The following is an 18,348-nucleotide window of genomic DNA, read 5'->3' on the forward strand; positions in this document are numbered from 1 at the left end:
TTCGTAGCCAATACCACCGTCATCCTACCTTAAAATAGGGCCTAAGGTCTGAATCTAACGGATAGTTTTAAAATTCAATTTTTTTTAAGATGGTGGCAATTCCTCAAGTTCTTGATAGTTTGAAAAGTGGAAGAGGGGCCCTTACTACGTATATACCTAGGTATTTTTATAACTATCCGTTTGATTCCGATTTCCGACCTTAAAAGTTAGGATGACTGGGTTATAAACATCATACCTACGCGAACGATTTCCTCCACGCACTCTTTACCCCCGATTCAATTTCAATATCAAAAAATACACTACTTACATATTTTGGCGTTTAAACTATCGTGAGGGATTTTCATTACATATAATCTATTTCTACGGCTGTACTCACGTATTTAACGTATTAAAGACTGTGCGAACTGTGTCTTAAACGCAACGCGTGCGCGAACTGACCCTTGATAAAAGACCCCGGATGGGATCGAAACTAGTCGGGCTAACGTCGACTGGATACGTGAGTATAGCCGTAGAAATATATTATATACTTACGTATTATTAGTTAATTTTTCGCTCACTGTCGTTCGTGTATTGCGGTCCTTAAATAAGGACACAGGTAGAGTTGCTGTATTAATATAATGTGATTTGATGGAACTCGAACGATCTGTCAACCATCATTGTATTATGGTAATAAATTGGTTTATTCACTTCCACTAGGGTTGCCACTTGCCTGCTGTGAATAAAAAAATATCAGGTCCTTTGTCTTTTCCGTTAAAATCTCTCCGCAAAATGCTGTTTTTGTGTAGGAAATATCCTCATACCATAAGGTAAAAATATCGACTGCATCATAAGGATAGACCCACATCAATTTCTTTGCCGCGAGATCATCACCACGTTATCAAGAAGTGTTCGCCAAAATGGTGTAATTAGAGCCACTCCTAACTTACCCTCGGGTTAGATCGCATTCAAGAGCAAATCTGAAAAGAAATGAAAATCGCATACAAATTCTAATAATGCGTTATTTAACGGTGGGGCTTACCTTTGTGTATAGGAAAATGGATTTAAAAAAATGGTCCTAACTAAATAATAAATTCCTATGAGGATTTTCTCAGTACCTGCAAATTAATCTCATTAATTATCTACTTCAGAAACAAAAAATAATATTAAATAACAAAATATGACCTAATAAGGGAAGCCTGGAAGAAGGCAACCCTAACTCCGGACCTCAGCTGAATAAATCACACAGTTTCGATTGTGAATCTAAATCTTTATTATGATTCATTTCTGATTTTATCGTTTGATTACCTTCATATTCTTTTTTGGCTGTGAATCTTACTGATAGCAGCAATCTTTACAAATAGTATTTATTTTAGAAGAAAGATCATGCAAGGACGATAAAGTATTCAAAATTGACCCTACTTTCATCCCTATTCTTGTAATTTAATAAAGTACCAACTGATCCGCCCCTTTCACTCACGTGGAATTTATAAAAATCCTTTCCTTAATTTGGAATCTACGTTACGTGGTGGTTAAAACCCTTTAATTGAGGTCTACATTATATAAAGAAATCTCAAACAAAATGCGATAGTAAGTACTCTATCAAAGAATAAAGCTCGGGCACGTATGATCACACTTCCTTTTTGTTTCGATTACAAACACACCCCATGGCGCGGGCGCTTCATATTAAAACAAACGATTGCGACTCACATTTGCATTTACTAATTTCCTAATACCTGCCCGAATTTTTGGTATCGTTGACAGGTTTGCGATTGACTTCGTAGTCAGTGCGGTCGCCCGCGTCGTTAGCCAGCTTCCATCTTAGACTGCATCGTCACTTACCACCACGTGAGATTACAGTCAAGGGCTAACTTGTATCTGAATAAGAAAAAAAATTAAAGCAATAATCAACGTTTAGATCCTATTGCCTCGAATCGCATGCAATGCAATTCTACCAAAATTGATGTAAGGAACTTCAAATTAAAACCCTGAATCGAATTATATAGCTTTGCCACATTGTTCACATATGAATAACTTTACGAATTGAGATGTCTAAAGATGTTGCGGATGCTAAGTACAACAGAATTACTCTTTATAGAAGCAAAATAACGAGTGGAGTTAAGTGAACACAAGTTTAATAAAATGTAGACTCATACAAACTGACAATGTAGATGATTCATAAATGACAACTCGCGTCTTTATAACAGCAAATCATATATCGACATTCCCCATATGATATTAAAGAATTACTCATCCAAATCAGATAATACGAAATACGCATCGAAACATGATAATTAATGATTAATCTTAAACCGTATGACATGAAAGTAAGATCGTGCTTTAAAAATACCAAGCTCACATGCTTCGAATAATTGATAAATCAAGCAGGTCCCGTCGAAAGGGGCACTAAATCAAAAGCATCATAACATTTTGACTTATAGTGAACGCTCCCGATCACACCGTTTCCCGCTAGATGGCGCGATAGTCAGCTGTCAAACTGAGCTGTCGTTAGCTTATTAATGGCCGCGGATCATTTTATTAATAGTTAATAGAGTTGTAACATTGTTTTATTTTATTATACGGCGATTTCTACTCCCGACTTTAATGTTTTCAGCTGAAGTTTGATACAGCTACCAAGGAAGCAACTAAGGTTATTAATCTCTCATAACAAATATAAAAAACATTTAACACACATGGCATTATTAAACCTACCCGAGCACAGTAGGTATTTACCCCGATACAATACCTACCGAATACGGATACCGATAAAACCTAGCCGAGATTAATACACGTAAAATGTAGTTACGAATAAGTTCCTGTAGTGCTTTTTATGAAAAAAAAGAATGGTTTGTAAAACATTTCAAACCCAAGCACAGTTTGATTTACTGGCGTTTAATTATTTTCTTGGTCCATAACTTGAACTTTAGAATAAAGGCCGTGATTTTGACTTTTTCAATCAATCTTATGGCCAAACTCCCAAGCATCTAAAAGCTCATATTCCAAAGACTTCAACGCGTTTCATCAAGAGTTCTTTATAACTACTCCAAAGCTAACATCCAAAAAAGGATTTAAAAAATGCAAAAAACTCCAAGGTGACTAATGTAATTAGACGTATCACCAACATAAACAGTATTTCACGAAACAATGGCACCCACGCAGCGTCTGGCGTGCATCTTGGCACCCATTTGCATATTTACAAATGCCCCATCCGAATGCAATCGAAACCGAATGAGAAACCAGTTCTAACACTTTCGCTACTATCCTTAAAATCTTGTTCAAACGAATCTATAAAGCTCACAAAATTTGAATCACCTAATCATCGTTTGAACTTAAACTCTAGCCGAATACATTACAGCCTAAATTCATGTGCGTTTTTACTAAAGTTATGATGTTGTAAAGATGAGATATTTTTAAAGGACCACACACGGTCGTCAACATCGGTCTTTGGAACAACAACACATCACTTAGTATACTTTACAGGTACGCTAGGAGCTTTGAAGTCTCACGTCCTTAATTTAATTGTAGCTTTCATTAGTTTACAACACTGTTTTGAGACAGGGATCTCTGTTATGAAGTTTTAATATGGTAATTTTCGATGCTTTAACTGGAGTAAAACTTAGACTAAACGAATCGATTTTGAGTTAGGTAGATACTTATGTAGGTACGAAGTTTAGACCTAAAAATAATATAACGGATCTAAAATTGTAAAGCTAAATAAAGATATCTACGAATATTTAGCGTTTTATAATGACAAACTATAGCTTTGTTCAAAATTAACTCCTTAAAATATATTTGAAACTTGTTTATGCCCGCGACTTCATCCGCGTGTACAATCCGACTGTACAAATTTCAGCCCCCAGTTTTAACCCTTTAGGGATTCAATTTTCAAAAATCCTTTCTTAGCGGATGTATACGTCATAATAGCTATCTGCATGCCAAATATTTCCGCCCAATCAGTCCAGTAGTTTGAGCTGTGCGTTGATAGATCAGTCAGTCAGTTAGCTTTTCGTATTGAATAGATAATAGGTATAATGTGAAAAAGATGAGAGAAGAGAAGAAGATAGAAACTGGAAGATTTTGTTGCGGGCATCTGGTAGTTATAAATAAATAACACCATTTTACCCCATGATCCCTTACCCCACGTGCTAATAGATAGCCGACGCAATATTTATTTTAATCCTCAAATAATTGAACAGTATAAAAAACTCGGAATGCACCGTGGTTCTACTTAATATTACTAAATATACTCTGAATCGGGTAGCTTTTGAAGGCTCTAAATGGAAAGAAATATTGAAATATTGATTTACAAGCAAGATCCGGGCCAAAACTAGCGTCAGTTTTTTTGTCAGCACTTTTTGGATTTCATTAAATTTCGATCTCGTTAACTGTCATCGACAATCTTCAACATAAATAGAAATAAAAAATACACTTAAATATATTTTGTATCAATTTTTTTTACTGGTCCTCCGGTCCTTTGGAATCGTCAACTGTATCTAGTTACCACTGGTAATTTCTCAATTGGTCATATATTTTTAGATAGTAATTTGCAAAAGCTGGGATTATTTTTGATTAGTTGTGCTATGGGGTACCCTCTTAGCTTCTACTTGTATCCCCATATAAAGGTTTTCATAGGTCCGAAAAGTGGACTGTGGCAATACATATCTTCATATTCAAAGAAACCGCCGAATTTTTGGTATTTAGTAGGTTATCTGGTGCCCTAGAACCTTGAGGTCCATATTCCAACATGAGCTCATCAGGTACCTAAAGTCCACGACAGGTCGAAATGGCAATCAGAGTATGAGGCGGGGAGACGCCCCGCACACCCTAACGTCAGCCGCGCTCGCCCGCACTGGGGTTGTGCGGGGCGTTCCCTCCCCGGTTGCCATCTCAACTTGTCGCGTACTATACTTACTAAAGATGAAACTGGTGAACATTATTAATGATATTAATTCAATGCACAAATACCCAGACAGTGTGGGCGACAATTGCACCCGACATGGCACTAATGAATGACACGTATGCGTTATTTACATTTTTATTACAACTACCCACCCCTTTTACCTTCTTAGAGTAGAAAAAAAAAAGATTAGATATTAGGTAAATTATATTCTTAAATAATAGGCTTAAATACAGTAGGTAAGTACTAAATGATGCCCGCGACTTTGTCCACGTGGATTTGGGTTTTAAAAAGTCCGTGGGAATTTTTGTTTTCTTTGGGATAAAATTGGGAACTCTTTTTCGTAATTTTTTAATTCATTCACGTTACACGTTACACGTCCGTGTTTTGATCATATATGTGTACCAATTTCATTTTCAGCCGGTCCAGTAGATTCGGGGCAAAACGATTGTGACAAATGGACAGACAGACAGACACATCAAGTGACCCTATGAATAGTAAAACCATTTAGATAAAACTAGCTTATGCTCGCGACTTCGTCCGCGTGGACTACAGAAATTTCTAACCCCTATTTCACCCCCTTAGGGGTTGAATTTTCAAAAATCCTTTCTTAGCGAATGCCTACGTCATAATAGCTATCTGCATGCCAAATTTCAGCCCGATCCGTCCAGTAGTTTGAGCTGTGCATTAATAGCTATCAATCCATTATAAATACTATCTGTCCCGGCTTACTTACGTGTGTAGTCGACGTTAGCCCGACTAGTTTCGAACCCATCCACACAACTACATCACGTGTGTAGTCGGGCTAACGTCGACTACACACGTGAGTAAGCCGGGACAGATAGTATTTATAATGGAAATCACTCACGGTAGTTTAAACGCTAAAATAGCTATCAATCCTCCGTTACGATGTGTTCTTATAAAATTACACCGAAATTAACTACGACTTTCATCACTTCTTGTACTATCTCACTTACGATGGCAACACATAACCTCTCTAATTCTATTTTAAAGTCGGTTAAAAGCGACAATAATTCCCCGGAGCACAGCACAGGAAAAGGCGTGGTGGCACGTTGGCGCTTCGACGAATCCAACGCCTGGCCTCCGTTACGATGTGTTCTTATAAAATTACATTGCAATAAACTAAGACTTTCATGATCTCTTCTACTAAAACACATACAGTGGTACGGTAAACGTATAATTTTATAATTTTACGTTTTTTTATTTAAAAGCTGGTTTATTGGTTATATCATTTTGAACATCCTACTATTAAGGCTATTTGTACCCCTATTAGGTATATTGTAACGGCATAAAATAGTGGAACTTATAAAAATTGCAACTAGTACTGCTAGTACCAACACCTTATTTGGCTACATGTTTCAACAAATAAATCGATTTTGATTTTTACATTGAGACTCCTGCAGACCTTCTGCAGACCAAGCGTAATCAGGGCGACAAACTGTGTCAATACGAAAACGCGAGAGAGTAGAGACCTATTGTTCTTGGGCTTGCAATATTACAATGATAGGTATAGAAATATCGACTCGAGGTAATTTTTAACTTGTACCCAGTCAAATAAACATAGGTAGACAATACCTATTCATGCAAAAGGATAAACTTTGCATTTAGGTTTTCTCTCTGACGATAACGTAGACCCCCACATAGAAAGTCAGAAATTCCACCAAGTCCTTTATTTTGATAATATAGTGATAATTACTAATAAGAAATATCACATTATGATCACGGGTAAGAATCTACTTACCTATAGTACGGGACAGGTTGAGATCGCAATCAGGGAGGGAACGCCTCGCACATCCGCGGTTCGCGGGGCATCCTCCCGCCTCATACCCCGATTGCCATTTCGACCTGTCGCGGACTATACTTAACAATTTGTTAAACATGAATTTTAACCGAAGTAATATGTCATAGTCGTTTCTACTTAACATTAACAGCACTTTCGAGTAAGGCAAGTAACACTGTTTACGAAAGCCCTTAATAGTTAAACTGCTACTGTGGTTACGGACCACACAAGACAAAGCAATTGTGTGACAACATCGAGTGGAGTGAAGAGCGCAAACAGTGGGGGCGGTCGTAACACGGAGGCATATAAATCCTCTAAAAGGAATATCTCTCTCTCTCGCCGGTCGTTCCTTCATTACTGAAGAACATGGTCCTGGCAAGATCCCGGCCTCGAATGGATCAGCGTTTTCTATTTTCCTGAAATTCCTGAAAGGCCGGCAACGCATTAGCGGTTTCTCTGATGCTGCAAATGTTCATGGGCGGCAGTTGAAATTCTACATACACGTATACCTATCAATTGGAACCATTAAATACATAAGTATATTAAACAATTGACTAGATACACGCATAACCCTCTAAATGCATCCGGGTTATTTACAAATAGAAGAGGCTGCAGGGTCCCTCGGGACCACCAGTGTTAGCATCAGCAAGTCAAATGTACCAAACTTGCGCGTCATTTTAGGGTTGATTCCAGTAAAAGCTAACGGACGAAATTATTATTTGGCAAAAATTGTGTCTTTTTTGAAAAATAACAATGAAATCAGATGGATTGATTATTGATTTTGCTCATAAGAGATGTCGACAATATTGCATATAAATTCAAAATTGCTAAGTGAAGCTCATTCCCAATTAACAAAAGTATCAGCTGTAAAGAAGCAATGAGATGACGTCTCATAATATACTAGTAGGTATAATTTAGTCCATCGTTTTCTTATGTGTGATGGTTCATATTTTCTGAAATACTTTTAAAAATATATTTTGCATGAGTGTTTAATAGATTATATTATGAAGATATTACTTATTGGACATTCCTACAAAACATATTTAGTAAATATATACCTAACTACCTAATACCATGTCGCAGAATATATCTTATATTCTGCGACATCTAAATAAACATTTGCGCATCATTCAGGTATAAGATGTATCACCAGACATGACGTGTTTTAACTTTTAATTAAAAAATAATTGATTGATAATAAAGTATACATGTATGTATCTATTTTTAAAAGCCACAATACATACAAATCATCTAACTTACATCTAAGTCATGTTTAGAGTGGTGATAGTGCATAATATTTTGAGTCACTAATAGCCACTAGGCAGGGGCCGCTGGATTCAGGCGACGCACGACGAAGTCTCTACAAGAGACTTATGTACCTACAGCTGTGGACGTCTATCGGTTGACGATGATAATGATGATGAATAGCCACGCATAAAATAACCGACTCGTTTAAAGCACACTGTAAAACCTAGCACTACTTACCTTCTAAGTTATGTTTGGTGCATTACCTACGAGGTGAATGATTCACACAAGATAATATATTTTTTATGAGGACCCCGTTATTACTTAGATATGCAACGTTAAATATGTATACAAAGTTTGCTTCATCACTTTGTACTTCATTATTGGATTTCCCAACACTACTGTGACACGATTTGCGCAAATTGTATCGTATGGTTATTGATGGATTTTCCTCAATAGATAATGATATAAAATGTAGCTTCTACAATGAACTATTCTAGAGAAATGAGTAGATTACGTATTGCATCATTTCTTAATATCCTGGTTTTGACTCAACATCGTGTATCTAACACCATATAACTGTGACTTAATAATAAGTGAAACTTATCTCTCAAAAACAAAATTCTCCCAGCTTCCCTCGAAAGCTATTCTTATCCTCACTAATTCACAGAAAATTTGCACATAGTCATACCAGATTATTTAATAATATATTTATAGATATGCATAGCAACGTGTAAGCCATGGATTGCAAGCTTTATAAGGGCGCTTACAACATCTCTTGCTACTGATCTACACAATGTGTGGACCACTGCTTAGAATGCTTTAATAGTCAATCTAATTAGTGCTTTGTCATTAAAAACTATGTATTAACAATTTCAAGATAATAGAGATCCAAAATTAATATACCTAATACAAACCAGTTTATTTTACAGTTAATTTTTTCAATAAGACTAAAATTAAATGAAAATAAATATTTTCAAAAATAAGTAGCTCTAAATAATATTGCCATAGGCGGTTTGGTATGTAGGTTACGCATCCGTTTTGATATTCTCGGATTTCTGGACTAAGTAATTATACCTATTGCTTCCCGTCTTGTATGATTAGCATAGATTTGAATGTTCTAGATATTCTACCTGCAATCTTATACACAAAGTCTTAGTTATAATAATACACATGATGACGTATTCTTAAGAAAATTAAATAATTCAAATAAAAGACAAAAATATTTCAAAAGGTAAATATCACAATATTGCAAGTGAATTGCGCAATGAGGTTAGTTTCAATTCAGTGAATGCCTCAATGACTAATCAACTTTAAGCCCCACTCACACTTCCAGCGTATTCTTTCACACAAATGCAAGTTTATACCGACTGCTAATTAGCATACACGATAAAAGAGCCCAGTCGACATGCATGATATATTAAAATCACGTCCATGTAACAATTAACAGAAACGAGCAAGCGATCAAATAATAAAAAGTGTCTTTGTCATTACAAACAGCGACGCATGCGTTCCGAAGAACCATTGAGAATAATAACTTAGTAATCAGTTTCGAAACAAATATGGCCGAATGGCAAACCAATATGGCCGACGCAATCGCTTACATTTAAGGTTCGTACGCACCTGAGCGGCGCGGCGCGGCGCTTCAGCGAGCTGCACGTCGCGGCACAGAGCGTCAAAATATCATTTCTATCATTTTGTATGGCGCATATCGCACTAGAGCGGCGCTGCACAGCGCTTCACCGCGCGTTGCCGCGCGGCACGGCTGGAGAGAATATTTTGAAGCGCAGCGAAGCGACGCGCAGTGCAGTGACGCTAGTGCGACATACCCAGCGGCGCGGCACGGCGCTTCGCGCTCGTACGCGAACGGGTATAAAAGTGACGCGCAAGTGACGCGAGGTGCCGCGTACTGAAGTTGTAGTGCGGTAGGCACCGTCGAGCGGCCTGAGGTGACGCGTTCTGCAGTCGGACTGAAGCGCCGCGCCGCGCCGCTCAGGTGCGTACGAACCTTTAAATGTATATAATATAATATAGTGTAAAATATTTTACTTAAAATATAACTTCAAATTAAATTATAGTCAATTTATTTGACTATAATTTAATTTGAAGAAGATTGGGGAACAGAGTAGGTATTACGTATATTACCATGAGATGAATGATTTATGTTTATAAAAAGGTCAAGGATTCATAATACTTACGTCCTAAGGTAATTTCTAATACATATTTAAATTCTGATCAGCAGAGCAGTCCAAGTCCTGAGCATTGCTTGTATTATATTATTTTTTGTTAACAATGTATAAAGTTTATTATTGCTTTAAAGTAATAAAGCTTAACCATAAAATTAACATGCTTGGCTCTACGTGATAATTGTATATCTTTGTATATACAAGCTTGGTAGTACTATAGTAAAATTATTGCTTACATAATATAGCTAGCTGCTAGGTATATATTTAGGTGCGCAAAATTAATAAGTGGCTTACGATTTTTTCACAATTGATTTTTTGGACAGGAATTTCTTTTTTTATTCAGATGGCGGCAGTTTTTATTAAACCCTTCCTAAATATTATTCTTATTCCAACATTTAAAAAACATGTCGCATTATACTTCTACTTCTTTAAGATACTTGCATGATAAATAGTTAAATATTTTACGCATTTAAATTTTTACTCAATAAGAATAAGTAGTTAGGTACCTTCTTCACCATTAGGGTAAACGTGCTTATTATTCTTAACCTAATTTACAGAAGTTAACAAAGTGATTAGATACGGCCAACCAATCTATCTGACGCTATTGACATATTACAAGAATACAAATATCTATTGAATTTGAAACACATTCAAAAACAATTCTCCGTAGTAGATACTATGGGATATTCACGCGTTTCAACCTCAAAACTTCATATTAACAAAGAACAAGACGAGAAGCATCACCTCCAACCTCCGATTGAGAAAAGCGATTTGAATAACAATCAATAAATTAATGTATGACTATGGTCACCATATCTTAATTTAAAAAACCCAGACTGTGGTCAGGAGAGTAGTTACCTAAGTAAGCAGCAACACATTTTTGATTTGTTCTTTTAATCAAAACGGAATATGTTTAACTGCCTAAAAAAAATAATTTGTAATAACTATGAACTTGATAAGAAGTTTGTATCTAAAAAAATTAAATCTTAAGTAAACTAAGAATTATTGTTTTAGCGAGCCTCTTAGTATTTTTTTATCCATGTGTAACAGGGATCTTACTCAAATTGACGCTTTTTTAAATTTCTTCAAAATGCATTTGTTTGCTGAATTTGAAAGTTGAAACTCAGGATCCGTCCGAAAAAACCAGGATAGCTGGTAGCCTTACTATAATGTATTCATAAGCAGGAGTCTGTGACACGGCGACGCGACGAGACCTGAATCCAAATGAAATTTTATAAGAAAAGTCCTTTTCAACTGTCCATTATGGTCAGAATGTAATACTTTTCTTAACGTATCATCATTATCGGACCGCACCACAATGCCTTTTGAGCGTGTCGCTTAAGTCGACTAATCTCTCTTTACACGTAAAAACGGACGACGCCGAATGAGTTTCTCGTGTTGGAATAATTAGTCTGCAATTGAAAGCGCTTTATTTCAAGACACCGGACAAAATGGACACGACACGGTTGGGCAACGGTAAAACACTTTCACGAATACAATAATAATTATTTACAAAAGGCTGATTCCGAAACGGTTAGCTTAGCTCCCTTTGTTTGGAAAATGGAAATATGTGAAATAGTGTGTTACACAAATAGCGTCTCGTTAATTACGGACTGTAATCACATTTCGCCAAACGCGTTACGACACACATGTCCCATCCCTTCGCCGTTCTATATTTAAATATTATTTAGGCGGGAGCTCGCGCCACGCTCCCTGTCGCGATAGAATCGAAAATAATTTATGAATCTTTGTTCGGATCCCAAATAAATAGTAGAGAAGTCACTACGAACAGATCTACAAAATGGTGAAACGGCTTGAACAAGATTACGCACAGATTTGATTAATTTTCAGTACAAAATATCTTGAGAATTTAATCCAAGTTTATTTATTTTTTGTAATCAAAATCATGTCATCTATGTTTAAGTAAGTCTCCTTAAATGGCAAATGACTCTGCAAATGTGTAAAATAAGTATTAACGGCCGTATACTGAAACGTATATAAAAGCATTTCTTTAAAATGAGCATGTCAAAAATCTGACACTTGACAGTAACACCAGAGTGAACTAGAGTGAGGGAACTCTCGGTTTGATCCTGAATCGACGATATGTCAAATATCAGGCAAAGAAAAATAGGGCTACTTTAGGGCAACGTACATTTGACGCCTGCCAGTGACGTCGAAACCTCGACGTTTTGTTCGAAGTTCTCTGTCGTGAACTGTGGTAACACTAAAGCCTATCTTAGCCATGAAGAGACGTTCCTGTATTAAGCCTTGAGAATACTATATTCAAAAACTCCTTCTTAGAATACACATATTATGGTCTCTATGATATAATCAGGACTTGTCCAACGAAAACAGGAAATTTCGTCACCTCACACACCACTACCGCGCAATATTGACACACGCAGTTATATTTCGGGATGTTTTAAAAAAGCTGTTCCTCTAAAATTAATATGCCACATTCATTATCAGATCGCATTTCGAGGTGTAAATCATCACGGTATTAACTTGAAGATTGCTATGGCATTATAAATTACTTTTCGTTGCGTTGATATAAATAGATATAGAGAGCTGTAGGTACTTGGAATTTCTCTACGTGATCAAATCAGAAATGAAGAGATCCTTAGGAGAGAACCAGAGTAACCAACGTAGCTAAGAGGGTTGTGAAACTTAAGTGGCAATAGGTATTAGGGCGCATAGTTCGAAAATACGATAGACGTTAGGGTACCAAGATTCAAAAATGGTGACCTTGTACCAGAAAGCGCAATCAATCAATCAATCAATCATTCAAATTATTTATTGCTCTTTTGGGTTTACATATGGTTCTTAACTTTTTTTTTAATAGATATAGCGAGCAAACGAGCAGGTGGGTCACCTGATGTTAAGTGATTACCGCCGCCCATGAACATTTGCAGCACCAGAGGAACCGCCGATGCGTTGCCGGCCTTTTAGGAATTTGTTGGTCCGCCCCTTGAATAACCCCATGTTATAATCTACTGGGAACACCGCCGATGGGAGTTGGACTTCTTAGTCATATTGTGATGAAAAAACGCAGCCCTGGAAAACCTCCACTAGGTGGACGCATCAAATGTGTCGCAGGGAGCCGCTGGATCAAGGTAGCGCAAGACCACGACTGTGGCGTCTGAAAGTCCCTACAAGAGACCTATGTACCTACTATGTAGTGAATTATGGCTACGTACCTACAGCAGTCGCCGTCTATAGGTTGATAATGATGACATCCGCTAAGAAAGGATCCATGTAGGATGTAATCCATGCGGACGAAGTCACAAGCATAAGCGTGCAGAGCCTCCCCGCCTCATACCCCGATTGCCACCTCGACCTGTCGCGGACTATAGTAATCTCTACCTATATATAATAAAAATGAATCGCAAAATGTGTTGCTGATCGCAAATCTCGAGAACAGCTGAACCGATTTCGCTAATTCTTTTTATAATATTTCTTGAAGTACGGGGATGGTTCTTACGGAGAGAAAAATTTAAAAAATTGCCTGAAAAAGAATCGACTGTTAAGGCGGTACGAAGTTCGCCGGGGCAGCTAGTATAGGTATACCTAATTATAATCAATCTCAACAAATTCGCCCACGATCATAGGATTTGCTTGCGTGCGGTCACGACCGCCGCCGCAGGGACCTCAATACCCGAAATAGTTCTTAATCACAATATTTTGACATTATTATCTTGTTTCATTTTTTATTGGTAATTGTGTTTGGGGAACAGAACGATCAAAATACCTACCTACCTACAATATACCTCCTATTCCTAATCAGAATATTTAAATAATATTACCAATATTCCACACGTCACGTAAGGTACAGCACGCGGCAGAAAGTAATGTACATCGACCTTTAGAAGGAGATAGCAGATTTATCCAGCATTGTCTCTGTCGTTGAGACCGACAAAACGTACTCTAGGAATGAATGACAGAGACAACGCTCTACAAAGCCAAAATTTCATTCTAAAGGCCGATGTTTACTTTCTGCCGCATGCTGTACCTTACGTGACGTGTGGAATATCCATACTAATATTATTAATGCGAAAGTGTTTATGTCTGTCTGTCCATGTGTCTGTCTGTCTGCTAGATTTTCACGGCCCATCCGTTAAACCGATTTTGACGAAATTTGGTACAGAGATAGCTTGCATCCCTGGAAAGGACATAGGCTTTTTATCCCGGAAAACCAAAGAGTTCCCACGGGAATTTTAAAAATCGAAACTCACCCGGACGAAGTCGCGGGCATCACCTAGTGGGTAATATTTTAATTACCTTTTATTCTTTAGCCGAAAAGGAACATAGATACCTATCAAATTATTATTTCTAATTTCTACTTTTCTATTCAGCTGCAGATAGGCAATTATCTATTACGCCGCGTAGTACGAGACAAGTCGAGATGGCAATCGGGGTATGAGGCGGGGCGACGCCCCGCACACTCGCACGTCATCCCCGCTCGCCCGTACCGGGTTAGCGTGGCGGCTGTGCGGGGCGTTCCAACCCCGATTGCTATCTCAACCTGTCGCGTACTATAGGTGCAATCGCTTCAAGTAGGTACCTACCAGGAAAAACATGAAAAACCATTTGCATAACTAAAAAGCTCTACCTAAAATTCAACTCTTGATCATGATTGACGGAATTGATGATGACTGATTGAATTATAATTGAAGAACGGTAGGTTCTTTTTTTTCTATTTTTTTTCATTTATTAGGATCACCAACAGCTAATCATCTACATCAAACACAAAATTAAAAATACAAAAGTTCTTCTCTTATAAACGCCAAGTAATTACAAAGACTAGTACCTATCACATAAACTACCAATAAAACTAGACAAAGAGGCAAGCACACTCGATTTCAAAGTCCAAAACGATTTGGATATGTCGATGCAAAAATTCGCTCGCGGCAATAATAGCATAATCACAATAATCGATTCTCACGATATAAAATCGAGTTGAATCGGTATCCAGTGGATTCTAATTGTAGGGAAGCTGACAGGCCTCAATTTGCCGTGGCTTCTGTTTCCCTCGGGCGAATCGAAATGCTTGTCTAAACACGAAACCTTGTTATAAAGGACCCGACTCCGATCACGAAGGATAGACAGAGATGATACAGATGAGTGATCATCATCATCATCATCAACCGATAGACATCCACTGCAGGACATAGGTCTCTTGTAGGGACTTCCAGCGGTTCTCTGCGACTCGTCTGATGTCGTCCGTCCACCTAGTGGGGGGTCTTCCAAGACTGCGTCTTCCGGTGCGAGGTCGCCATTCCAGCACTTTGGGACCCCAATGTCTATCGGTTTTACGAACTATACGCCCGGCCCATTGCCACTTCAGCTTCGCAACCCGTTGACTAACCAATGTCAACACACATGTCGGTTACTCTAGTTCTCCTACGGATCTCCTCATTTCTGATTTGATCACGTAGAGAAACTCCAAGCATAGCTCTCTCCATCGCCCGCTGAGTGACTCTGAGCTTTCTTTTGAGGCACATAGCGACCATGTCTCGAATCCATATGTCATCACTGGCAACACGCACTGTTCGAAGACTTTACTACTTTAAGATAATCCGATTTGATCTGTTCAGGCATATATAAGTACCTAAATGTTCAATCAATCAGCTTGTTTGCGTCCACTGCTGTAGGCCTTGCCGAGAGCGCGCCACCACACACGGTTCTTCACCTTCCTCCCACTTCCCGCTACCTTCTTAAGGTTATTAGTCCAACAGGTTGGTGGTCTTCCCTTACTGCGCTTGCTGGTATGCAAGCTCCATTCCAGAACACGTCCGCCCCAGTGGCCATCGTTTCTGCGACAGACATGGTCTGCACACTGCCACTTCAGCATAATTCGTTGAGCTATGTCGGTTCTCCTACGGACTTCCTCGTTACCGATTTTGTCTGTCAGAGAGACACCCAACATAGCCCGCTACCTACTGACCCTGGTCGACTTTGAACTTGTGGGCAAGACCAACTGTCAGAGTCCACGTTTCAGCGCGTCATTACAGGCTGGTCCTGCTTTTAGTTTTAGTAATGCTTCTTTTGTTTAAAAGTTACATAAATGTTCTAAAACACTCATATAATGCATAAATTATGAGAACTCACATGCGATTTTATCTATATGTGTTAACTAACTGTCATGTCAAAAGTACGGTTCGGTTCACCTTTAAATCCTAAAGTAAAATAAAGGACTAAAATCGTACTTTTGTCATGACAGTTGACACAGAGTAAAAGGGCGAATGAGATCCAAAAATGTATGCACTATCCCACTTATATTATAAAGGCCAAAATTTGTGTGCATGTTTGTTACTCTTTTACGCAAAATCTACTGGACGGATTTGGCTGAAATTTGGAATGGGGGTACATATGTATATAACACAAAGTCCAACACAAGGTTTCATAAAAGCAACAATGAAACCAGCTATGTATGAATAATGAAACTGGATGCTGCGCAACTTCGCATTGCGGATTTCGTTCTGATTGCGCCAATTATTGCTTTCAGCTGCGAGATTCCTAGCGAGAAAAACAATTATCCGTCAATTACGTTACGAGATAAATCGCGCGAGTTCTCACGGCTACCTGCTCAACACGCTATATAGTGTTACTCAAACTTTGCCCACTTTGGCACCTTCACCCAAGCTAAGCATTGGTATTGGTTTAATAGAACTGCCATACACCTTCCAGCTTAATCGACTACCATCTCAGACTTGAATCCTTACTTGCCATCAGGTAAGTTCGTGTTTCTCTTAACATACAGTACGTAGCAGAAAATAACGTACATCGGCCTTTAGAATGACATTTTGGCTTTGTAGAGCATTGTCTCTGTTACTCATACCTATATGACGTTTTGTCGGTCTCAACGACAGAGACAATGCTATAAATCCGTTATCCTTCTCCTTCTAAAGGTCCGTGTACATTTTTTTCTGCCGCGTACTGTACCTATACCTATTTAAAAGTTTTTTATTTCTATTCGACGATGCTGCACTGCCATAGGCCTTCACTCTGAGGTCACTTCCATCTTTGACTGCATCGTCACTACACCAGCTGAGGTAGCAGGGTAGCAGTCAATGTCTTATGTGAAAAAAAATGTTGCTGAAGATTGGAGGAATACCTCTTTGGCTCCTTTTTGAACTAACGTTGTTTGGAAATTGAATATGTATACTTTAAGCTTTAACTTTCAGCTATAATGCGCTTCACCGTTCAGCCTAAGCGACTTTCTCTAGCTTCAAATACAAGCTAAGCTGATTCCAAGCTCCATGTTCAAATAGAACGAAAAAGCATAGGTGGGTACACTGCCAGTCTTACCAATTTATTTCATTAATTGCTAACACGCATCCGATGCATAGGTTGAAAATAATCGCTAATGCATGTAAGATTTCATGCGAACGAGGGAAAAATGTTGAGAACCGTTGCCGTTGATACGTAGGGTTGTCGATGCCCGTACACCGCTGCGAATTTTATTCCAGTAAAATTTAAAAAAAAACATTCTATGGGATTTTGTGGTCATAGAAAGTTTTTACTACAATAAAATTGCATCTTAGTCAATGGTACTATTATGTATTAACTTTTCTTGTTCTGTTTTGTAATTTAGGCTATTAGGTATTTCATCTTTCAGTATAGGACTAAATCCTACACATACCAAGAAAACATTGTAATATTGCATACAATGTCCCATACCATAGTTTTTATTGGCCTGAGAACCCGTAGATAGATTATAGGAGATGTTTGATATGAAATGTAAGTTTGTAAAAAAAACACTTAAGAACCACCTCCTTTTTGGAAGTCAGTTAAAATACTAAAATAAGACATCCAAGACATCCATTCCATTCCGTCACCCGCGTTCACCCGCACCGGGTTAGCGAGGGGGACGTGCGGGCGCGGGGCATCTCGACCTGTCACGTACTAAAACTTCTGCGCATGTCTTTTTGAAGTGTCACATGTTCTTAAAAATCAAAAGCTGTTATTATTCATTTCTTAGGATTCTTACTGTTTTATTCACGTTAGAAAATGGCAACCCTGAACAAACCGCTTTCAATATTATATTCCGCGTAAACGATGTCGATTCCCAGAATAATGATCAGTATCGCAGACCTAATGATACCTTTTGAATTGTAGCTCTACAAAATATATCTACGAATGCAATTGAATAAAGCAGAAGTGACATAGTTAAGAATATGAATATTATGTTAAATAGGCTACTTGACTCATATCTAATTTCGTCCAATAAATGATTATTTATT

General features: G+C 38.0%; 1 protein-coding gene across 3 annotated transcripts in view; it reads right to left on the minus strand.

The window, feature by feature from the left end:
- Window positions 1-18,348, minus strand: part of retn (retained) — a 194,794-nt gene that overhangs the window by 145,676 nt on the left and 30,770 nt on the right. Inside the window, exon 2 of one of the 3 annotated variants that reach the window (XM_069505315.1) lies at window positions 927-956. The exons of the other annotated variants lie outside the window; for them this stretch is intronic. Within the exon in view, the coding sequence (XP_069361416.1) occupies window positions 927-944 (18 nt within the window). The 5' untranslated portion in view covers window positions 945-956. The remainder of the gene's footprint in view (window positions 1-926; window positions 957-18,348) is intronic. 3 annotated transcript variants of the gene reach the window in all.

This window comes from Maniola hyperantus, chromosome 20, assembly GCF_902806685.2.
Source record: "Maniola hyperantus chromosome 20, iAphHyp1.2, whole genome shotgun sequence".
NCBI classification, from domain to species: Eukaryota; Metazoa; Arthropoda; class Insecta; order Lepidoptera; family Nymphalidae; genus Maniola; species Maniola hyperantus.